Source organism: Brassica napus, chromosome A8 (assembly GCF_020379485.1).
Source record: "Brassica napus cultivar Da-Ae chromosome A8, Da-Ae, whole genome shotgun sequence".
NCBI classification, from domain to species: domain Eukaryota; kingdom Viridiplantae; phylum Streptophyta; class Magnoliopsida; order Brassicales; family Brassicaceae; genus Brassica; species Brassica napus.
Window position 1 is genome coordinate 4,431,578 of NC_063441.1, and position 24,720 is coordinate 4,456,297.

The window sequence follows — 24,720 nt, forward strand, 5'->3', positions numbered from 1 at the left end:
TGGGTGTTTAAGCCTCTTTGATTGGCTGATTGTGAGCTAGAGGAAACACTTCCAAAAAATTTGGATCGAATAATTTTAGGTGAATTATGACATTTTCACCAAAAAAATTAATGTTCCTGGGATCCACTACATTGAATCCTCAAGTTCCCAACTAACATACAACCAATAATGTCAGCATATTAACAACACTCACACCGGTCTTCATCCTCTCTATATTTCTTTCGTCATTACAAAATAACCAATATAGTTTTTGGATTGAAAGAAAGAAGATAACATGGAGGAAGAACAAATAAGAGTCGTAAAGATAATAGTTATTGGAGTAATATTATGGGGTGTGAGCTTTATTCTTACCAGAAGAATCTTCTCAAGCTACTCCTTCGACTTCAGCAACCGTCTTCTCTCAACTGTTCACGCGACAGTCGCTGTCACTTTAGCAACTCTCTCTGTTCAAGATTGGTCTTGCCCTGTTTGTCCTCGTGCTTCTAAGCCATCTCCCCAACAGGTTTCTTAACTACATTATATGTTCTTAATTATTTTTAAATTATTATAGTAACTCGTTTTGCACGTGTAACACAAACTGTGAAATGAAATACAAGCAGATGGATACAATGGCGTTTTCATTGTCGTACATGATATACGATCTCATATGTTGTCAGTTCGATCAAGTGATCAGCATGGACAATGCGGTTCATCATTTTGTCAGCATTCTTGGTTTTGTTGCTGGATTTGCCTACCAAAAGGTATCATTGCTCTTTTTTATCTTCTTTTTATTGTTATCTACCAGATACTATATGAGATTTGGATTACTAATTTTAGTATAAAATTAATTTGGAAGTCTGGATCTGAGATCATAGCTACACTGTGGATAGCAGAGATATCGAGTCCTTTTTACCATTTAAGGGAGATTCTTAAAGAGATTGGATACAGAGACACCAGCGTCAATCTAGCAGCCGATGTGAGTATTTGCTACACTTTTAATTTTGTGTTCTTACAATTTCTAAACGATAAATTATTATTAAGACAAAATTTAAAAGACCATACAAAAGCATAATGAAGTATTGATATTTTTCAAGGAAATTCGTTAGAGAAGGGACTAAATCAGGAACTAGAGCAGGTTAATGTACTTATCTACCGTCACCAGTTCAAGGCTAACTGCAAGCAAATAGATCCTATTCTTTCAGAAAACCGAATACATGTTAGAATCGGTTAGGTGTATAACTCCTATACAATTATGAGATACAGTAAACAAAAGTGTGAAAATATTTTTTTGGTGTTAGTTTTTTATTGAAACCCATATAAATTCTTGAAGCATGTAGTATTCTTATACTTAAAATTGGGAAGCAACATTCAGTTACAATTATTAATAAATAGATGGTTAGTTGTTGAAGATTTCATTGTTAGGTAAGGTCCTTCTGTAAAACCCAAATCTACTTATTTGTTCTGTCAGCATTTCAGTCCTTTTAAATCTACTTTTGTGTTAAGCTTCTAAAAAAAAGTTCTTGACAGAAAAAAAAAGTTATTACTTACATTAATTGATGATAGGTGTGTTTTGCCACTATTTTCACATTGGCGAGAATTGTGTGTGGACCCTTTCTCGTTTACGTAAGTCTAACGGCTGATAATCCCATCTTCATCAAGGTATTCTCTTTTGTCTTTCCCAACTACCCAGAATTTTTTTTTAAAAAAAAAGAAAAAAAACTACCCAGAATTTTATTTTTATTCATTTTCATTCTCAACAATATATTTAAATTTTGTTAAGAATTTTTCTTAAAATGAAATTTTAATTTTATAATTTTTTTTTAAATAGTATTATATATAGTAAATTTCAAAACAGAATGGTTTAAAATTATTCTAATAATCAATCATAAAATGATGTATTATTAGTTTAAACTAGAATGTATTTTTAATGTGTGAAAATACAAAATAACTTATATTTAAAAATACAGCCTGATATATATTTATATATTATATATTTCGTTTTGGTTTTACATATTTTGATTTCAAAAATTTATTCTTCATTTGGATTAACATGTGAAAGACAACTAGCTTTAATAAATAACAGAAAATTATATGATGTTAGTTATATCGATCTTAGTTAAAAAAAAATTAACTAGGATGTGTTACTCTACTCATAAGCTTTTCTTATTTTCTTACAGGCAATGGGATCCGGATTACAACTCGTGAGTATATTTTGGTTCTATAAAATCTTTGGGATGATGAGATATAAACTATTTAAGAAGCCAAAGTCAAACAAAAAGGCTACCTAGGCAGAGACGCAAAAGTTGATTCATACAATTGTTTTCTTTCTTCTTTTGTATTTATATACATCGTTTATATATTTTAAATTAAAATGTAGCAGATGAAAAATAAAGTTAAAAAACCAAAAACTTATAATATAATATAAATAATTTATGATAAACTGAAACTTAGTTATCTATATTATTAAAATAGAATAAATCTTAAAAAATCTACTTACATAATATTGTTAGACCATTTCATTAGACTATTAATAGTTTTGTTTTACCTTAAATTTAGACTAACAATATATTACCATATATTTTTCTAACAGTAATATACTCAATACTAATCTTATGGAAACCTTAGAAAATCTTAAGTAATGTAATACTAGATTTTGATTTGCGTTTCGATAGCGCGGGTTTTATGGGTATACGAAGTTAGATATGAGATAGTATTTTGAGTATATTGTGTATTATTATGTTATAAAGTCGTATTATATTGAATACATAAATTTGTTTAAAATTATATAACTTATGTATAAGTTTATTCGAGATTTTTATATACACTCTTATGTAAATCTTTCTTAAGTATGAAAATTTTACCCAAATTTGATAAACGAACTAAACCAATACGTAATACAGGTTGAGGTTCGGGATTGGGAAAAAAATACCTATTAGATTTTTTTGGATCTGCGGGTCTATGTTGGATTCCAGGTACCCAAAGTACCCAGAATTTTTTGGTTCATATTATGTATATTTGAGTAATTCATATATGTTCTCAGTATAAAAATATTATTGTAAAATTTGGATTCGCATTTTCTGTTATAGTTTCAGGTTTTGGGTAAAATTTCAAATTTTAAAAATATATTTAAAATATTGGATTTTTTTGGTTATCGGGTAAGATTTTGGTCTTTTACATATTTATTTATTTCTGGTATTTTTTTTATTTTGGGTATTTTCGTGTTTTGATTTTTTGGCTTTTCGGATTCTTTAGATCTTTTTGTCCAAAATACTCGAACCGAGCAAGACTCATTACATATCCAAATTACATAGTAAATTTTACAGATACTTGAATTATTGACTCAAATTGACCTGGAACTAAAAGGAACTGATCTGAACAAAAAAAATTCAAATACCTAGTTGGATATAAATGCCCAATATCCAAAAAACTTGGACCTGAAAGAAACCGATTTATATTTGACCCGAACACCCGAATGCCCAAATCTAACATTTCATTATATTTTGTAAATTTTATAAGAGTTACATTTGTTCAATTGGTGAAACTTAAGATTTATTTGAGAGGTTTTTGACTAATTTAATAGTATAGATTAGTAGTTTTTTTTTCAAACGTCCTTCATCGTTCACATGGATGCGGAGTTGCCAATTTGGTTTACAGAGTCAACATGAGTCTGTAAATTCTTGCTGTCAAAAAAAAAAGATTTGTAGGTTTTTTGTTGAACAGTAAAAAAAGATTTATTGTGTGTTTTGATAATCTTAAACTTATCTTAAATACTAAATTGTTATTTATCAATAAAATAAAGTTAACCTAATATATAATTTTTAAACTTATCTTAATTATGAAGTTATTGAGACCTATTTAGAGAAGAGTATAATAAAGTGTACGTGATATTATATTTTCGTGAACCAAATTTATGTGGTCGTATATATAATATGGTATAATAAAAAAATATGGGTCCAATAAATAAAATCTTTGACTAAATGATTGTTAGAGAAATTTAAGGTAACATATTGTTTGTCCAAATCAAAATAAAACCAAAATATTATTAGTTAATGAAATGGTCCAAATAATCTTTTTAAGTAGATTTATTAAAACTGAAGTACACTTTAGTACTGTTTGGAAACATGAATAGTAGTATAACTGAGAATTATTTGGAAATGAGGATAATAGTATTACATTAATTGTATTTCCATATTTCACTCATATTAACAAATTTATTAAATATATTACCTAAAAAATATTTCACATCATTAATTATATTTCCATAATAATAATAGTGTAGATTTCTATTTAGTAGTTATTCAATATTAATTTTGTGCTAATTATAAAATTAAAAAAAGTAAAATAATTGAGTTTTGCATAAGGTTAAATGTTTGGTTTAATTTGTTTTACAAAAACATTTTTTTTTAATTTCAATCGGTGGAAAACTACGTAGCCAAAAACATAATTCAAAGACATGTTTTGTGAATAAAATCATAACTTAAATCGAAATAATAAAAATAAATTACATTTATTGTCACTTAATTTTTCACTCAATATAATTGTCTTACTAAATATAAAACTCTTTATGTTTCACTTAATTTAGCAAAACACATAGAAAATGTCCTTTTATTAGTTTATAAAACCAGTTAGACATGAACACTAGATATCCACTTAGGTACGAGTTGTTCCTTTCGGGTATCGTTTTTTTTTGTTTTAAAATTACTACATCCTTGAATATTATAAATTTATGTGTAGGTTTTGAGTTGGATCATTTTGAGTCTCGATGAGTTCGGTTCTGATGTATATGACCCTAAAAATATTTAAATAACCAATGTATTTGAAACGGGTTTGGATATTTTACCAAAAAATAACCATATTATCCGATTCGATCCAGGTCTTTTGAATAAAATTAGTTATATTACGACATATCTAAAATATAAAACACTAATTATGAAAAACATATATAAATATAGTGTTATTTTAGTAATTTTATTAATTATAGTACTTTAACAATATATCACATCATTAATTATATTTACCGTAACAATACATCAAATCTTTAATTATATATACCATAAAAGTAATAATGCAGATTTTTTATTTATTAGGTAATAATTATTAACTTTGTGCAATTATAAAGAAAAAAATGTAAGATAACCGAGTTTTGCATATGGTTAATAGTTTGGTTTAATTTGTTTTACTAAAACTTTCTTTTGTCTTAGTTCCAATTGGTGAAAAACTACATAGCCAAACACATAATTCAAATACATAGTTTATGTGAACAAAATAATAATTTAAATCAAAATAATTAAAAAGTTTTACATTTATTGTCACTTAATGTTTCACTTAATGTTTCACTTCGTGTAACTATTTTACTAAATAAAAAAATTCTTTCTATTTTTCTTATTTTTGCCTAAAATATAAAAAGAGTTTTTTTTTTTTAATTTATTTGCAGAATCAGTTAAGTATGGACATTTGAATACTCATTGAAGTACAAGTTGTTTATTTCGAGATTTTCTTTTTTGGTTTTTGAAATTAGGCGCCACTTGGATATTATAAATTTATGTATGAGGTTTGAGTTGGGTCATCCCGGGTCTGAATGATTTTGATTATGATGTGTAGAAACATTAAAATATCTAAATAACCCATCTATCTGAAAGGGGTTAGTATAATTGTACCAAAAATAATCTTATTACCCAATTCAGTCCAAATTTTTTGAATATAATTAGTTATACGACGACACATCTTAAATATATAACATTAATTATAAAATAACGAATAAAATTTTATAAAATCGTAAAAATTAACACCCGCACGGGCGTGTGGGTCAATCTCTAGTTGATGTTTATGAGCTTTAGCAATTGATACAGCCAATATTATTCATAGTCCAAATTTATTAAAACACTTCTTACCAACACGTCACTTATTAATCCCAATACCAAAATGTGAATGATAAAATCCCAAAACCAAAACGTGACTATTGAATCCCACTACAAAAACGAGTGTTCCTTGGTGCACCAACCCTTTAACATCAATCCATCATTATATGAAACTATTTTAATACTGTTAAAAGAGAAAAAATTTCTCTTTAAAATATGTTAATATTTGAGACGTTTCATTCAAATAAAATACTGAAAACGTGGTTGTTAAAATTCAAAAATTTAATCATGTTATTGCGTATCATTTTAAAGGAAGTTGATTGTTAGAATATATTTTTAGAATATATTGTACTTTGTTAGGAATATTATATATATATGATTTGTATGTCAATTACAGAAACAATTCATTTGTTATTTTGAATTTTGATCCACACAGTATACTATATAAGGTAAATAAAAAATCAACATCACATATTTAAACACCCTTAATATTTATTATTTTCCCATATAATTTCACAGCATTTAAAAACATAAACACCCATAACAATTTCGGTACTCTTTTTAAAATAATAAGTTCTTACAAATTTATACTATTAGTACATAAATATTTTTTTAATGAAAATGTCAAAATTCCCAAAAAAATCGCTGAATTTATAAAAAAAATTTAATTCTCACGAAATAATTTTTTATATCCATTAATTTAATTCATTGTATCTATGATCTATTGAAAATCTCATTCCAACAATCATAATTTTATTTTAATTGATAAACCTAAATCCATTGTTTGTTTTTAAACAAAGTAATATATTATCTATATAAAATTGTAATAGTATTGATGATTACAAACTTATAAATTAAAATACATAACATAAATACAATGCACATATTTTATATGACAAATCAAATAGTTTATATACTATTATAAAGTATATGAGAATTTTAATCAAAATAATATCAGTTACTATGGGTTTTTAGTTTTTTTACTAGGTTTTATCGAATTTTAATTAATAGATTTTCATTAAATCTAAATTTTATAGAAGTATATCAGTTAGTAGGACCTCTAATAAAATGCTATGTGTTGAACATAAGTTAATCTAGAATATATACGGCCAACGGGTTTACCGGTTTGACTGTAGGTCCGAATATTAAAACACTACTTCTTCTTTGGTTCGGTTTTAAACCACATATGTTCTCCTACTAAAGAGTTAAATCATTTGTTAGGCTATTTCGGGTTTTGGTTAGGTTCCGTAGCAAAATAAATATAATTAATATTTGTAGGTATATAATTTATATTTCAAAAAATCTGGTTACCATTTGAGATTTTGTTTTAAAAATATAGGATCTGCTCGGTTATTATGAAATCCAGATCAATGTTGGTTTCATTTACCAGTTTGGTACGATTAAGTTCTCCATAAATATAATCAGATCTTATAGAAATTCATTTTTTAAAAATATTTTATTTCATAAAAATCTGTATTTTCCAAGCGCGTAGATCAAAATCTAGTTTGTTGATTATAAAATCAACATGTTTCTTTGTTTATTATAAACACCAAAGTCCAAGTTCTTTTTTGTCAGAACAAAGTCCAAGGTTATTACAATAAAAAATGGGAAATTGCACCCAGTGACTAAGAAAAAAAACAAAATTAACTAAATAACTAAAAACACACTCTCTCTCCCCTTTTATCTTCCTATCTCTCTCTACTCTCTCTCCAGAAAACTAATTATGTTTATTTTATTGGTTATTTCACAAATAACCCCATAAAAAATTTACTAAAATCATAAATCATACATCTTTTTATTTTAGTTAAGACTATTTGTATTTATTTTGTTCTTAAGAATATTTGTTTTATACAATAATTTTTTTACTAAAATCATAAATTATACATTTTTATTTTAGTTAAGAATATTTGTTTTGTACAATAAAAAATGACTAAAATCATAAATCATATTATAATATTCTGATTAAAATAATTTTATTTTTTAATAGTAACTTTTTATATTATTTTAAAATAAAAACTGTGTTTCATTACAAACATTTTTAAAATTTATATTTGCTTTTCTGTTGGGTCTCTTGAAATTTGGTATTAAAAATATAAGTGACGAACATTGAGCATTTTGGCTATTTTAAAACATTGGAACTTTTGGCAATCTTCTCGAAAATAAAATTTTTGTATATCTTAAAATACCAAAATCTATAAGATTTCTGTGACCAACTCAAAGCCGGTTCTAATTCGTCACAGAGGTGCCTAAGGCTCAAAGTTTAGATTTCAAGGTAGACAAACCGAGTTAAAATCTTAGAACAACTTATGATCTTCACTTGAAACGAAACAATCTTCTAAAAATCCAACAATATTCGAATGTCTAGTGAAAACTCAAGTAGGTTTTTAGTAGCCAGAAGCTTTTGCCTTGTTTACCAAGTGACTAGCCTTCTAGGAAATTTGATCACTCCTAGACCATGATCCAACTCGAAATGAGCATTGGCAAAATCTGTGCTCGAAAAGAACGGCCGTAAATCTGCGAGGTCGTATTCGTTGGCCTGCAATTGTAGACACAAACAGTTATAAGAACCATACTTCTATCTGTATAACCAACCCCATATGGCTTTTAGAATAGCATGAACTTTACCTTCGTCTGCAGCTCCTCTATCTTAACTTCGATCGAAGAAGATAGTCCCGAGTTTGATCCCGTAATGATTTCTTCAAACTTCAAAGCATTCTTCACTAGCTCTTTCAGAAGAACGAGCAGCAGTGAGTTGTAGTCCTTTTTGTATGTAATGTATCGTTTAAAACTCTGCACAGGATTAACCGAGTTTTCATCAACGCAGATATCAGAATCCGAAGAAGCTCACTGAAAAGTTTGTGCATACCTCTCTCAGGGTTCTCTGAACACCGAATTTCTGAGTTGATATGAAAGAGTCAAGCAGGACACGAATGGCCATGTTAACATCATCTTCTGTGACATACTGTCTAAGGTGCATCCTAGCATTTGCTTCAGACATTCGGATCATTGACTCCAGGTGCCTTGTCGCAATAGAGACCCCTTGTCCGTTCTGAACAAAAGATTAAGCAGGCGAAGAGATTATGCCGGGATGATGTTTTGAGAAAGACGGTAACCATCAGTACCAATTAAAATCATGAACCCTTACCATTGATTCTCTTCTTAGATTAGCATAAACAGTTTCCAACTTCTTGGCATCAATTTCACTCAGTTTAGGGAATACATACAACTTCGAGTATGTTAAGTATTTCCTAAGCAAGTTCTGGGGAAGAACCTGCAGAGAATACAAGAAAATAACACTGCTGTCAAGACATGGAAACATCAATGAAGCAGCTACATTTGAAAATCACAAACCTCGGGATCAGAAGAACCGCTAGATCCATGATTGTCATCTTGGGGCTCGCTATCATCCATTTTACCACCTTTAGGTTGTGATTTGAAGTGACTATTGACAACAAATTCAGCAAGCATGTCATCTGTCACTGGGTCAACCACATCCTGCAGCCATATAATGGGTGTAACTCATGTCAATAACCAAAAAAAGTTTAACGTAATCAGTGATCACAAGAATGAGAAGCACATGTATAGAAAAAAGACCTTGACAACACAAAGGATATCAAAACGAGAAAGGATCGGATCTGTCAACTCCACATTCTGTGCAAATGATTTGGATGAATCGTACCTGAAATTGTAATATCACAAACATATATAACAACACTCATAAGAGAGATTAGTCAGTGGATTGGTAGCCTTTGATATTTTTGTACCTTCCACCAACTGGATTAGCTGCAGCAATAACAGAGCAACGAGCTTGCAGAGAAGTAACAATTCCTGCCTTCGATATACTAATACTCTGCTGTTCCATGGCTTCATGGATGCTCACCCTGGTAATAAAACATAGACCATAAGCATCATGTTCTCCAGCAAAGGTAAATTAAAATTAGTTGTATTTTGTTACCTGTCCTGATCATTCATCTTATCAAACTCATCGATAAGACAGATTCCTCGGTCAGCAAGTACAAGAGCCCCTCCTTCAAGAGTCCACTCCCTTGTAACTGGATCCTTGTGTACTGCTGCAGTCAGACCAACAGCAGAAGCTCCCTTCCCAGTCGTGTAGACAGCTCTCTGGCCCGTTTTCTCAACATATCTAGAAGAAAATATTTGCTGTTAGTGGAATGCTCGTTACAGGAAGTCAGAGAAGAAAATATACTTACTTCAGAAATTGTGATTTTGCTGTTCCTGGATCTCCTAGTAGAAGTACATTAATGTCTCCACGCAGTCTGTGCTTCCCTTTAATGTTTTTCTCTTGGCCTCCAAACATCGCAAGAGCTATAGCTGTCTTGATATCTTCGTGGCCATATATTGACGGAGCAATTGACTTAATGATCTGCGAGAGATATTGAAATAAAATTAAGCGTGGGATGAACTTAAAACTTGAACAAATTCAAACGATTCCTACCCAACTTACACGTTCAACTATACGTGGATCCTTGGATAGCTCTTCGATTTGAGTCTTGTCTTCCTGTGTTAGCTTGTATGCAGAGAAGAGGTCTTGCTTCTTTGTAACATAATTTGCCTCGACCACAGTGGCAAAGACAGGAAACCCATTCTTTGTGTTCAAAGACAGGTCAAAATTGTTGGTATATATGCCAGTAACCTCCTGCAAAACATGTCATGCAAGATAAAATCAATCATATATAATATACAGGTGTGCACGTATTCTAATAGAGTAATGTATGATAGAACGTACAATTTCTTCCCCAGGACGAGCACAATCAATAAGGTCATTCAGCAAGATAACTTCCTTGTGTCTTGGAAGTCGTCCAGCAGGCACTGTTCCTGGAGACTCTTGGATGGTAAGCTTCTGATAGTTCCTGTATATCGTCTGAAATAAAGAGAGTAATTAACAGTGTGGTACTTCTCATTCCAATCGAAAGCTAGCTTACACTCAAGCTCATTGATAGAGAGACTGTAGAATCCTTACCTGTTCGACATTGACAGTAAACGGTCCTTTTGACTGGCATTCAGAACAAGAACCAACTTTGACTTCTGAATACGAGTTTTGGAAGAAAGGTCCCAATATCGCTCCACACTTGTTACAATCATATTTCACCTGCTGAAGCTGAGGAAAGACACCAGAACGCCTCGTGACAACTCCACCAATGCGGATCATTGTGTTAAGATGAATCTGCCTGACAATTCAAAAAGAAAAACAAAAAGGTTTAATTCGAAATCTTGTGAATGATAACAAACCCATATCCCTATCCAAGGGGTTAATAAACTATATTAGCTAGCTACCTTATGTTCCTAATCTGATCATTAACTGGTAGATTAGTAACACGAACATAAATCTTCTGGTGAATATTCTTGTAGTTTGGATGCAGATCAAAGATGACCTTTTCCGAAACTTCCTCCATGACTTCGAGAACAGGTTGTGGAGCATCCGCTAGCCAGATGGCAATATTCGGGTGGACATGTATGAATTCTTTGTAATCAATTTCTAGACTGCACTTATTAGCTGCAAAGGTGAATCACAAAACAGTTCAGAGATGTAAAGATAAAAAGAACTTAATGAAGAAGCTGCTACAGCAGAAAAGTACCTGAGACCATTTCATTAATCAGACGAACATATTCTCCATTCTCACTGTTTGGTTTGACATAAGTGAGCAAGAAGTCTCTGAACTTCTTGGCAATGAAACGACGCACTTCGTCTCTCATAACCCATTCCCTCAGACTTCCTTGGATACGATACATCTCAAACTCTGCTTCATCATCCTAAACGTATGAAGTTACAAACACGATTAGCACTATTAGTACACTCTGAAACTAAAAAAAAGATAGAATAAGAGTTGGTACCTCATCTTGATAATCATCTGTTTGATCAGTCATTGAGACATCAGGCAGTGGGGAACTTGGGTTTCCATCAGGATCACGGCCATTGCCTCTTGGTGGAACCGCAGCTCGAGCCCTCTTCGAAGGTCGATAGTTCGAATCATCTGAATCTATAAAATTACATCCCAATTTGTAAAAATTTGCAATTAAGGTTTATAATAATAAGTAAAAGCAATAACCATTATCGTGAAGGAGATGAGGAAGCTTGCGATTAGCGAGGCGAGTTTCACGAGCATCGAGGACAGCCTCAGCGGCGCGACGGTCAAGCGCAATCTGACCTAGACCTCTGTTGTCGACGACGGAATCATCCAATCCAACAGACTCATACTGATCTTGCTCATCTCTTTTCTCATAATCTCTGCCAATTTCGACGAGAAAGATGAAGAAGAAGAAGAGGAGGCAAAAATAATCTAACACGAAGTGAAAATGCGTGCTTACTGGTGGAAGTTATCGTTGAAGAGATCTTCTCCTTCTTCTTCTTCTTCTTCTTCCTCGTCCTCAGGCTCATCTCTTATGACTTGCGGATCTACCTCGGCTTCTTCTTCATCCGAGAAATTCTCGGAGTTCTGGCTTGTACTGAAAGGTAACTGGTCGGTGTTGAACCCAGCGGATGAAGGTGAAGCTGGCGACGACGGCTGATTGTCTGAATCTTCTCCCGCCATTTTCTCTCTCTCTCTCCGGCGCCGGGAATTTAGGGCACAATAACACTCTGTGTTATCAGATTGTATCCTCGATTTAGGCGGGATATCCTCGCGCCAATTTTACAAAGGCAATGGGCCTTTCTGTATTGTTGTTTGTGTAGTTGCGCCAAGCTGTATTGATTATTAACTGTGTTAAAAAAAAGATAAAAGTGAATTAGGCCAAAAACCCTCTGTTTCATAATACTTTGTAATAGTGCACAAAGATTAAAAAAATTACGTTTTTTCTAAAAAAATATTTTAAATATATAATTTAAAAATCAGTTGACCAATTATTAAATATACCGTAAAATCTAATTGGTTGAACAGTTTTCAATAAAATTAAATTTAACCTTAAATTCTCAAAACTTTATGTAAACTGAAACAAAATAGTCCTTCTAAAACATCATCTATTTTAAAACGGATGGAGTATAAAATTAGGAAAATATCTATAGCAGTAAAAAGTTGAATTTTAGTATAGTGTCAGAACATTTGAAATTAGTTTGTGCATAAATAAGGTTAGTAGAGAGGTATATCAGGCGTTATTAGTAGAGTTGTGAGATATATGGTAATAGTGATTAAGCTAAAGTGTAGTACATCGAATCAAGTAAGGTTAGTAATGATTCATTTTCATCTATCATATTTGCAGAATTGAGAATAGTAACCTTAAATTTTGTGAATCCCTGCTGTTTCTAAAACCTTTTTTCAGACCATTGTCTTATATTTTGCTTGAGGACAAGCAAAATAATAAGTTTGGAGAGTTAATAGACCTTGGATTTTACTCATTTTTATCTATGATTTACATATTTTTTAAAGCATTTTATATGTATTTTGGAGTCTTTTAGAGTATTTACAAACTCATGTACCTATTGGAGTAAAGTGGTGATTTTGGAGAAATTTTGAGCTTTCATGGAAGCATTGCCGAAAACATCAAAGTGAGGTCGATTATTGAAGAAAACATCGATCAACAGATCAACATCAATTTCGATCGACGCCGAGCCATATGCGAAGCCAACTTAAGGAAATTACGAATTTTATCCAGAAGTTTCATGATTTGCACCATAAGTCCCTGGCCGCCTATTAAGCTATTTATTAGGGGTTTTCATGTTTTACCTAGACACAAACTTTTAGAGAGATACATTTTGGAGAGGAAGCCATTTTCTACACTTAGCAAGAGAGCTTAGGATTGGAGAGAGAGATATGAATTGCATAAACATAGAAGATCTTAAACTCCCTTGTTCTATTACTCATAGTTTGTTTACTTTTCATATTTATATTATTGAGTATTATTCAGACCATCATAATGTTTCTTATGAATATGTCTGAGTAGTCTTACTGTTTGATTTAGAGTTCTTCAAAGGTTGATCTATGTACTGCTGAATTGAATATTAATTAGAAAATTAAATAGTTCTTCATCTAGTTGTTCTTACAGTCTAGCCTTGATCACCCCGAACTTAGATCTTAGGATTAATTGGCGCAAGCGGAAGCTTGGTTAATTACCGGAAACTAAACTAGTATGATCTAATTAACTAGATACACCTGAAAGTTGGTCTAGGAGATTAGAGAACCTATTAAACCCATTTGTATAGTCTGCTAGAATAAACATCAATCGGCGTAACGACAGTTACATCGATTGACGTTTTAAAAGGTGTATCGATCGATATTCATATAAAATCATCGATCGAAACTTTTTCTTGATTAACAAATGGAAGTTGAGATCAGAGATCTAGACAGTGGATAATCTGAACAAACGAAAGTGGATAGATTATAAATTAAGTTTGTGTTCAAGAACAATTAATATTTATAAACTCATAATAATTCATAGAAGACATACTTGTCATACCTGAGAAATCACCTGAATCTAGCTATTCATCTTTAATTGTTTAAAACCTAAAACCAATCATCTGAACAACTACCTTGTTCACCAAACTTTAGCTTCATTTACTGCTTTAATCATAACCGTCTAGCATTACTTCAAAAACTTCAAATCTATTGTGTAATCCCAGAGTCTTTGTTGATTTGATCCCTAAGTACTACATCTGAACCTCTTATTTGAGAGAGTAAAAGTCACTCCTTAGGATAAGTTGGGTGATATCAAAATACCAAGTTGAGAAACTTTGGCGATAAGGGTGCTTTTAGTATCCTTAGAAACTCGTGACTGTTTTACATTGTAATTACACATAAAAGGTATGAAAGGTACTCGATCATTGTTTGCTCTCTTGATCAGTCCACCTGTCCTTTGGCTTTGGAGCCAGTGTTTTTTCATCAGTCATCATCGTAGGAACATACCAACCTTCTTCCACTGCAGTCCACACATCCTCGTCAATTCCTCTGATCAACTGTCGCATTCTTGCCTTCCAATGACCGAAGTTACCACTGTCCAGCATGTAGGTTTCTGAATTCCAAATAGTTCCTTCATGGTGTCCATGAAATCCGCAGGATCTTAACCTGTTAGTAGTATGTGATACCACAGAGGTTTCCCGCTCTGATACCAAATGAAAGTTCAAAGATCACCAGAAACAGGAACACAAACACAAAACACCAAGAACGCTTTATTGTATATTAGAAATATGTTAAACAATCTTCTTAGATTTGTTTAATCCGAATTACTCTCAGTCACACACGACTAGAGACGGACCAATTTCTAATCTCTCGTAATGGAAGCACGAGCTGCACTAACAAGTCACTCGTCTTTCTTAAGCTCACAAGAACAAACCTCTTGCTCTAGCTCTTTATCCTCTTCAACGCTAACCTAAATCTACCCAAGGTAATCAGGTTAAATACCCTTAGCACAATATCTTATTTTCCTAATATTGTGATAAGCCCAAATCTTCCAGATCTTCCAGATCTTCTTTGATTCACGCCAAAGTAATATCCTGGAACCAATGAGACAACGACACGTCATCGGCTCATAACTAACTTGTAACGGCAAGTTATGCATCCATTAAAGCGTGTAACACATCCTCTGTTTCAAGATCCGTCAAGCTCCTTTTCCTGAGCTTACAAAATCTTTAAAAAAAGAAAAGCAAGCTTTTCACATAGAAATTATTGAAACCAAGTGACTGTACGCAAAATACTGATGGGCTGTTAAAGAAAAACAACTTACAAAAACCAACAAATTCCAGGACCTGAACAAGAAAGACGATATTCTCTTATGTCTTCTTTCAGCAACAATGCAAATTAATTGAAGTTTAATCTTTGTGAGGTATTTCAGAAGCAAAGAGAGTTTCATGTTTTTGTCTATGAGTGATTATTATTATTATTAGCAGTTGGGAAGCTAAATCTGGAGTTAGATGTTGTGGATCAGATGATTTAACTCACATTTTCGTGAATCACCATTTTACTACCTAATCATGGTATCTAATCTTACGTTTTTATCTTCCACTTTTAAAATTGACAAACTTAAATATAGGGTAAACAAGATTTTTTAAACTCTACTTATGTTAATCAAACGCTATTTTACTGATTTAGTTACATTTGTAGAATCAATTATAATTGAAAATTTTAGGTAGCCTAGTGGACTGTTTTAATAATCACACGGATAGGTAGAATGCTTCATATGGACTGTTTTAATTGGTTGATAAGAGAACACGCGGATTGACATCTAGAAAGTCTCAGCCATAGATAGCTTTTTTTTTTTTTTAACTCAGTATCTCGTTCATTCATCCAAATCTTAGTACAAAGGCTTTTAACCTCTACAGACTTCGACCAAATACAATGATGTAGTCTACTATAGATAGCTAATATCCTTGTTTTGGCAGCTCACTTGCCATTTTCTTTTGAAAGAATTACATTGAGAGATAGTTTATGAGTTTTATTAACACAATAAGACACTTATTACTACTCAGACACTTTTTTCTAACTAAATTTCATTTTCACTCGTAAACTAACTAAATAACATTGACAGCTAATACTCATTACACTAACTAAAATAAAGTGGGACTCTGTAACCTTCTTCTTCCTCTTTCCCTTTATACTTCTCTGTAATTTTCGGAAATGAAATATGATTCTTCCAAATTCATTTTTCCAGAAAAGTTATCTTTAATCATTGTCTTTTTTCCTAAGCTATATTTTGAGATATATGAAGATACTTGACTGATGGTGGTGTAGTGATGCGTATTCGACGGCAACATCAACGGTAGAGACGTTGGAGACTCTCGTCTATACCATAAACATCTTCTCGCCACTCTGACTCATTATTGCCATGAATTAGGATTGAAATCTATCACATTTGGGTAAAAATACATAAAAAACAAGTTGAGAATGTAAAAAATCGTGGAAAATAGGCGAGATATGCAGAGATTAAGGTTTCTGGTCGACAATGGCTAAGGAAGAAGATGAGATTATTTTTGTAATTTTGCAACATTAAAGAAAAAAAGTCGTGTGTACATTACATTCAAACTGTACATGTGTACACTTAATTTTGTATTATACATCAAAGTGATTGTGTACACATTTTTGGCTTTTTGTAGGTTTTCTATCTAAATAATTAAGCTTCTGCGACTTCATGAACTCACATAATGCTAACACAATGTACATGTGAAGTTTTTTCTTTCTTCCCATGTACACGCAGGGTCGAAGCATCCTTGAAATCTGACTGAACCTAAATATCATCATTCATACCTTGTTTAAGAACTTCTGATTAGTGTGTGTGTTTTCATGCTAGCTTTATGGTTGGTCTTAGCTTGATTAATTTATGGTTGTTTTAAATATGTACACTATCATATTTCTCGTACACATGTACACCACCATATTTTCTTTACACATGTATGCTATAAGACCTTATCACACACGCACAATGAAGATGAATTGAATTTTGTGTATTGTTCATCAACTCCGTTGTCGTCAACGATACTGGCAAGAAGTGCGATCTGCAATATCAATGGAAGAGTATCACATTTTTGCAATTTTGGTCCTCTAGTTTACTGTTTCTTTCATAATATGCCTCAAACTTCTAATCTGATCAAATTGCTTCACAAATTTACCTCAATACTTTTTAATGTTGCAATCTGGACTAATATACAATCAAAATGATTAAAATATTTAAAACAAAATGCTAAAAGTCATTAAAAACATGAGATATCATATATGTACACATGAGTAGTTTTTGTATGTACACATCAAATATCATTATGGCCCATAGTATTTCTCTTTTTACAAACAATAGTGAGACATGATTCAAGTATATATGTACATCAAGAATATATAATATTGTACATGCGTACACCAAATATTGTACATGTGTACATCCATAATATATGTCACATAAACAAAGTCAGAAATATAACACATATGCTATCAAGATCTAAAGTAAGTCTCATTCAAAACAACGAGAACATTTTTTATTCACGTAAACCACGCTTCCTTGTCCTTATACCTACAAAGACAAATTTATCACTTTAACATGTACATGCGTATACTAACATTATGTACACATCCACGTGGTCATCCAATGTACTTGTGTACCCAAACATGTGTACACTAACATTATGTACACGTCTACGTGGTTATCCAATCTTAAAAAAAATCTTTTTTTAATGAGTGGCAATTTTGTAATAATTTCATCTTTTTCATATCATGGTTTTCTGTGTTTTCTGCAAATATAACTCACAACCGCCGTTGATTTTTATAATGAAATCTTCATTGGTTTTGCGTTTTACCTTTAGAACTTACAAATATTATATAGATTAACCGATTAGAATCCAAAACCAAGAGAAAAAAAACAGAAAACAAGTTTTAATTTCAAGCTTTGGCATATTATATCCAAATTGCCATAGCTCTTCTCCACCAAATACTTATATATCGGTTACCCAATCGTCTACACTGTGATATCACCGCGTCTTTTGTGGGATCGGCTGAAATTACGATCATCGCAAAAGAAATTTTTTTTTCACTGTTGAGAAATGTGAATATATTGCTAGAAATAAAAAGTAATTGTCTGCTTTTTGTCAATTATAAAATTTAATATCATTTAAAATAAGAATTGGTCAGCACATAAAAGAAAGAAACTAGAAACCACTATTGTTAACAATTAGTTAGAAACAAATATGTAAATAACCTATAAAAATTACTTTGGTAGCTGAAACTGCCCTATAGTGTAATAAAAACATGAAAACTGACTTTGAGTGTTAATAACTCTTTTCTTTTTTCCATAAAAACCAGCACATTGGTCAGCCTTCGTTATTGAAAGAAAATTCTAGCAATTTGATTGTTTGATTTCAATATGGCTCGTTCCAAGCAAATCGCTAGGAAAATCACCGGGGGAAAAGTTCCAAGGAAGCAGCTTGCACCTTAGGCAATCTATTTCTGAGATTTTAGTTTATGTTTAGCTTGTTGGTTTCTATGTTGTTGAGCATTTAATTCTTAGTTTGTTTAGGTGTAGTCTGCGTTAATATAGTACTGAAGGTGTTGGACGAAACATCACAACGAGAACTCTTCTGGTGCGTGAATCTCCATGCAAAAACATTCATCCCTATAAGCAAAATCAAAAGAACAAAAAAAAAAAGTGATCAAAGAACTCAATAATCAAAATTTCAAAACCTAACTATTCTCCTGTGTGAACTCGTTCTCCAGGCTGAATTCTTCCACGAGTCATATTTGCAAACATGTTAGTGACATTTTTGTAGCCAATGTGAAGTATGCTCTTGAGGCCCATATAATATGCAATTTTAGTGAGATGCAAAAGCATTTGTGTATCTCTCCAATTATATCCGGTAAAGGGAAAAGAAAATACTGTATCGGGAAACAATAATGGTTCGAGCTCGTTCAGTCTTAACTAAAACTGTTAAGCGAAGAAGAATGCAGAAAACGAGTAAAATCGGTAAAATGTTCTCTCTCCAATTATCTCCGGTTCAGCATAAAAACCGAACCTTCTCTTAGGGTCGCTTCGGTTGGGACTGTGTACCGGCGTAAAAACCTTGACTGTAAGCTGTGTTTTTGTACATAACCTGCAATTTACCCAAACAAAACAACCATTGGTACAAACGGTCATACTATATACCGACGATAACCATGTATCTCTCGAATGTTACTCACAGCGAGGTGGGTAAACTCTGAGGTAAGACGTTTCCTAAATGTTTCTGCTAAAGCCTCCACATTCTCTCCCTTCCCCTGTTATATATAACAGTTTAAGATTTAGCTCAAAACTATTACGAAATCGAGTTTTAAGATTTATGTTATTACCTCAGACAACAACAGAGCCGTTGTTTTGTCCAAAATCTCCTCCACGAATTTCTCAGGGTTCTTGAATACTAGTAGAGCTGAATCTTCCACGGCACTCTTCCCATTACCGGCTAGCTTGCTCGGTTTGGCTGCACCGATTGAGAAAAATTGAGCAATGACATTTGAAGCAAATGCTTACCACCTCATAAGATCAGTCATACCTGAAGCAACAGGCTTAGTTTTCTCTGCTGACACATTCTTTGAAGCAGTTTGAATAGAAGCTGTTTTGGTAGGAAGCTCAGGAACAACAACTGAATTAGACGGAACATAAACAGCTAGATCTGGAGGCTGGTCTTTACCAACCACTGGGTTGGCCTGTAACAGTAAAAACAATAGTTTAAAAGGTCAAAACCTCAAAAAAAAAAGGAAAATGAGATCTCAATTCTCAGGTTAGAGGTTTAGAACATTTACCTCAAGATCAATGTATACAGAATCTCTCCCAATCGACTGAAGAAACTTGTCTAGACCCAATGTGTTGAGAGCTGAGAAATGATACGAATAAAACGAATTAAGTGTCTAAAGTTCAAATCTAAAAATAAAACCATAAAACAAACTTACAGACTGAGACGTCGTTAGACAATGGGTGGAAGATGCAGCGTGTTTGGTTCTTGAATTTTTGGTCTAACAAGAGCGACACATCTCTTTAGCAAAGAAAAGTTTCAAAAACAATGTCAGCCAACGGATCAACAAATGCACGAGAGGCACATGTATGAGTCAATGTTAAGGAAGACGATACCTTGCTGACTCATTTACAACTGCAAACGGAGTAACACATCCAAGGGATACCTTTTAAGAAAAAAGATTGTCGAAAAATTAAAGTTACAAACTTACGCTAAAGCAAAACAAACTATTCATGTCATTTGTCAGGAAAACAATTACTAACACGTTTCAACTGTGGTTTATTACAAGATAAAAAAAAGTAGCTAGCCTAGGAGTGGAAGAGAGAATGAAAAAATACCTGCAAAAGCTCAGAAAGTGCTTCCTCAGGAGCCATTCTTATTCCTCCTTTTCCCAGACCGAGTCTCTGAGATAAAACTGTTTGCATTGGAAGACACAGAGGACACCCATTATTAACATCAAAACTGTTTCACAAGCCAAGTGACTTCTTTTAAATAAACAAAAAAAGGTCTTACCTTTCATGTCAACTTTTGTATCTGTCATGGCTGAAACGATGTAATATCGATTTTTCTTGTCCTACAGAAACAAAACATGTGAGTCACTTACAAGTAGCAAAACTCTAGAGGGAGTTAGTTATAACTACATAATGAAGATTACCTTCAAAAAGAGGTTCTTACTTAGTGCACCCTCGCTACTGCTTACATACTTAGCCTGGAGATATATTTAAATAAAGAGAGGAAATCAATCCATAGATTAGCATCACATTTTTTTGATAAGATCTACAGTTTGTTTCTTTTGGTAATATCACCTGCTCTTCGACTGTTAGAACAGGAGGATGTTCATACTTGGAATAATCAATCTGAAGCTCCTGAAAGATCCAAAAGATTATTCGATAGTTACAAACCCTAAATCAATCGAGTGAAGCAAATACAAAAGCATAAAAAAGAAGAACTTTCGTCTGTTGTATCTATGAAATTGAAATTAAGAGACTGAGATTTAGGATGAGAAACCTGAAGTCGGGCAAGCAAGTGATCTTTCGAGAAACCCATAGGATCGTTTTCAATTTACAAATCAAAGAGTTTCGGACAGAGCAAGGGAGCTGCAGATAAATTGTTGAAACCGGAAGTAGGTTTTTTTAGATTTTGTCGTTTACCTTTCCTTCTTCTTATTGGATTAGTTGTTTTTTTTTTTTTTTTTTTGTTGCCAAGAAACGTCTATATTCTATTACGGTGATCTACCTAACATAATATAAAGGTCTAAACATACGATGGGGAATCCACTGCTCCTGCTCGCAAAGGCGAACTCAGTCGATAGTACTTTTCCCGAAGAACTCTCACTACTAATGAGTCTGGAAACTGAACAAGACACCAAAGCTGTTTAGCTAAAAGAGCTAAATTGAATTCATGGATCATGCAGGACCCAATCCCTCCCTCCTCCCGAGGTGCCCACATCTTTTTCCACTTTGCCCAATGAAAAAGATAAAATCGCACCTAAAATTATTTTTTTTTCACGGATATAGATTTTAAAAATAAAAATGTCCAAAATAGTTAAATGTTTTATCAAAAAAAAAGTAAATATATATTTATACTACTACGGTTAATTAATCTAGACATTAGGGTTTAGATTTAAAGGGGGGGGGGGTTTAGAGTTTAGGGTTTAGAGTTTTGGATTTAGAGTTGAGTAGTGGAGTTTTGGGGATATGATTTCAAATTTAAAAAATAAAAATATTTAAAAATAAAAAATGTTATTTTGGTCATTTTTGTTTTTGAGTTCTATTTTTGTTACAAAAACTTTTTAAAAAATCTATTTGAGAAAATTGCCTTTGTCAAAATCTTGAACCTTCTGAGTCGATTAGAGGACTTCAAACTGGCCACTCTAATATCCCTCATAAATTAATTTATGTATATTAATTAAGGATCATTTAAAAAGTTGTATCAACTAAAAAAACTATGGTTAGGTGTCACTTAATTAAGATGACAATTTGTCTTACGTGACAGCTTAAGAATCAAATTGAATAAAATGTTGGTTAAAAATCAAATTAATAAGAAACATTATATTAACCCAAAATTTAAGAAACATGTATTATTTTCTTAAATAAAAACTAGGGAGTTACATAATATGATTAACATATATATGACAATTAATGATTATGAATAATAAAATTTTGATAATAATTTTTGCGTACTTTCTCATTTTTGTTTAATTTTATATTATTAAAAGAAATTAAACAATCACATTAACCATATAATAAAAAAATAGATTTTTTGAATTTTTTAAAACGATTTTAAATTACAAAAATGTTAAAAATCCCTTTGTAAATTTTGTGATCAATGACATATTTTTTTTGTTATAATAAAATACAAATGATCATACAATTAATATGAATTTTCATTTAATAAATATTCGTCAAATATAATAAATATATATATATTAATATCATCAAAATTAAACTATGTACCATTTAAAAATACATAAATATGTTAATTTTCAAATCTGCATAAAAAGAGTATTGAGACCATAATATTTTAATTTTGAAAATTTTATTGAAAAATACTACATCAAATTTTTTGAGATTAATGGTTTAATTTTTTTTGTTACATCAAATATACAAATGTTAATAAAACCATATAAGTAGGAAGTCTCAATAATAATCTTTATATTAAAATATACTATATATTTATGTCAATATCTTTCAAATATAATTATATACCATATAAAATAAATAAAATGATTATTTTGATTTGTTTACCATAAATATATTGTAAATAAACAAGAGTATTGTTTTGATTTATGTGAATACTATAATATCCTATATATTATTGAGAAACAATTGATTACTCTAGGAAGTGTAAGATTTTATGAATTAATATTGTTCAAAAATCTTACAAGAGATCGATACAACTAAGATTTATTTAGAAGTTATTGAAATCACCTAGCGAGAACATGGATTGCACAACAAATTTTTTTTCCTAACTCTAACCCCCTTTCTATTCGTCACAACACCAACAAAGAATATTTGGAAGTGTCTATTGACAATCTGAAATGATAAAGTTTTTTACGTTCAGCCCATTATTTTTCTTAAATAGGCCTAAAATATTTTTTAATGATTAACTAAATGGGCCACATACATAGCAAAACGTGTTTTGGTTTAAAAGTTGTTGCATACCCGAAATCAATATGAACCATCATTATTTTCGTTTAAAATTTTGTCACAATAAAATATAGGGCTGGGCAAAAAAATCTGAATCCAAAAAACCGAATCAAGACCGATCCAAAGAATAGTATTGAACTTAACTAAAATTGGTTAGATATCCGAATGGGTTCAAATTTTTTGTATATAGAGAACCAGAATCGAAATCGATCCAAACCGTAATATTTTAGGTATCCGAATATATCCGAACAAGATTTATATACTTAAATACATTAATTATTATTAAATCTAATCTCTAAAAGAATATACAAAATATATAAGTTGTTTTTAAGTTGTCCCAAATATTTGGATATATATACAAATAGTTATAAGCACATGTTTAGAATAGCTAAACGATATTTATAATACCTAAAATACTTAAAATATATATCAAATTTCTATCCAAATATTAAAGCTAAACCAATTTTTTGTTAAGTTTAAGTATTTTTGAATACATTATTCAAAATTTAAATGTTATTTATTATTTTTATTTTTAGATTTTGAAAACTTTAAAGTATATATGAACTTTAATTTTTGAAAAAAGTTTAAATAGGTTATCCGAACCAAAACCGCAAAGATCCAAACCTAACCAAACCCTCAAGAATCCTAATTAAACCAAATGGTAGTCGAATGTCCAGCTTTAATCAAATGTAAAAAAAGTTATTGATAACAAAATGTATATTGTTTATAATTTTAAATATAATATTTTTTTAAAAAAATTCACTCCGCGTAGAGCGCATATTATCATCTAGTAACTAGGTATAACCAGCTATACGGGGAAAAAATTGGAGAATGGATCGTGAATAAGTTATCAATTAGGGATATAGGTCATGTTAAGTTTTAATTTGCAAAGAGGACCACCTACGTTTTTGATCGTATGCAAAAGTGTTCTACAAGTCTATGCAATCTCTAAAAATACATATATTTACAGCTTTGCCATTAAAAAAACAAATATATACTAATAAAATGAAACTTTTAAAGCTCCATAGAGCATCCACATCATAGAAAAATACTTCTTCCAAAAGATGCCACGTGGCTCATTAAATCTGCCAATCATATAATGTCGTTTTGCCACGTCAGCCTAGCTTCTGAATTACCTCCTTCAAACCTAATTTTCAGGCAATCTGTCGTGTCTCCAGTTTTTCCCCTTGGTCTTCATCGTTACAAATCCTTGCAAATTGTTGATTCATTCGATTGAGTTTCACAAATTAATTGATGTTGGGGTCAAAATCGGTCACGACGGAATCAATGTCTGAAAGTCCGTAAAAATCAGCATAAACGTTTTTAC

The 24,720-nt window shown here is 31.4% G+C and overlaps 3 protein-coding genes across 4 annotated transcripts; 1 reads left to right on the forward strand and 2 right to left on the reverse strand.

Annotated features, from left to right (window-relative positions):
• Positions 1–192: 192 nt before the first annotated feature.
• On the forward strand, positions 193–2,419 carry LOC106371886 (TLC domain-containing protein 5). Its single transcript, XM_013811985.3, has 5 exons — positions 193–502; positions 600–740; positions 836–955; positions 1,543–1,638; positions 2,157–2,419. The coding sequence occupies exons 1-5, from the start codon at positions 275–277 to the stop codon at positions 2,265–2,267; spliced, it is 696 nt and encodes a 231-aa protein (XP_013667439.1). The 5' UTR covers positions 193–274; the 3' UTR covers positions 2,268–2,419.
• A 5,566-nt stretch (positions 2,420–7,985) lies between these two features.
• LOC106371887 (DNA replication licensing factor MCM2-like) lies at positions 7,986–12,495 on the reverse strand. 2 transcript variants are annotated; one of them, XM_013811987.3, is made up of 17 exons: positions 12,165–12,495; positions 11,906–12,084; positions 11,691–11,830; positions 11,435–11,609; positions 11,133–11,352; positions 10,819–11,026; positions 10,585–10,719; positions 10,303–10,494; positions 10,049–10,221; positions 9,793–9,981; positions 9,602–9,718; positions 9,432–9,516; positions 9,189–9,332; positions 8,983–9,108; positions 8,704–8,886; positions 8,463–8,627; positions 7,986–8,373 (listed from the first exon to the last, which is right to left on the reverse strand). In XM_013811987.3, the coding sequence occupies exons 1-17, from the start codon at positions 12,386–12,388 to the stop codon at positions 8,248–8,250; spliced, it is 2,781 nt and encodes a 926-aa protein (XP_013667441.2). In that variant the 5' UTR covers positions 12,389–12,495; the 3' UTR covers positions 7,986–8,247. The 2 variants fall into 2 exon arrangements, with proteins under 2 accessions (XP_013667441.2, XP_013667440.2); XM_013811986.3 differs by having other exon boundaries at positions 11,691–11,836; positions 12,165–12,494.
• Positions 12,496–19,047: 6,552 nt separating this feature from the next.
• On the reverse strand, positions 19,048–21,587 carry LOC106371890 (prolyl-tRNA editing protein ProX). Its single transcript, XM_013811988.3, has 12 exons — positions 21,253–21,587; positions 21,051–21,110; positions 20,900–20,953; positions 20,758–20,818; positions 20,583–20,659; positions 20,361–20,410; positions 20,183–20,265; positions 20,036–20,106; positions 19,786–19,939; positions 19,586–19,713; positions 19,439–19,513; positions 19,048–19,350 (listed from the first exon to the last, which is right to left on the reverse strand). The coding sequence occupies exons 1-12, from the start codon at positions 21,289–21,291 to the stop codon at positions 19,279–19,281; spliced, it is 924 nt and encodes a 307-aa protein (XP_013667442.2). The 5' UTR covers positions 21,292–21,587; the 3' UTR covers positions 19,048–19,278.
• Positions 21,588–24,720: the final 3,133 nt, after the last annotated feature.

Bases quoted from the DNA above. Each gene is read 5' to 3' on its own strand.
- LOC106371886 (XM_013811985.3), top strand. From the start codon at position 275: ATGGAGGAAGAACAAATAAGAGTCGTAAAGATAATAGTTATTGGAGTA. The intron at 741-835 runs GTATCATTGCTC...TTAATTTGGAAG, and splicing joins CTGGATTTGCCTACCAAAAG to TCTGGATCTGAGATCATAGC. The intron at 1,639-2,156 runs GTATTCTCTTTT...ATTTTCTTACAG, and splicing joins ATAATCCCATCTTCATCAAG to GCAATGGGATCCGGATTACA.
- LOC106371887 (XM_013811986.3), bottom strand. From the start codon at position 12,388: ATGGCGGGAGAAGATTCAGACAATCAGCCGTCGTCGCCAGCTTCACCT. The intron at 10,720-10,818 runs GTAAGGATTCTA...TCTTTATTTCAG, and splicing joins TTACTGTCAATGTCGAACAG to ACGATATACAGGAACTATCA. The intron at 9,982-10,048 runs GTAAGTATATTT...ATTTTCTTCTAG, and splicing joins GCAAAATCACAATTTCTGAA to ATATGTTGAGAAAACGGGCC.
- LOC106371890 (XM_013811988.3), bottom strand. From the start codon at position 21,291: ATGGGTTTCTCGAAAGATCACTTGCTTGCCCGACTTCAG. The intron at 19,714-19,785 runs GTATGACTGATC...CAATCGGTGCAG, and splicing joins AACTAAGCCTGTTGCTTCAG to CCAAACCGAGCAAGCTAGCC. The intron at 19,514-19,585 runs GTAATAACATAA...TATATATAACAG, and splicing joins CGGCTCTGTTGTTGTCTGAG to GGGAAGGGAGAGAATGTGGA.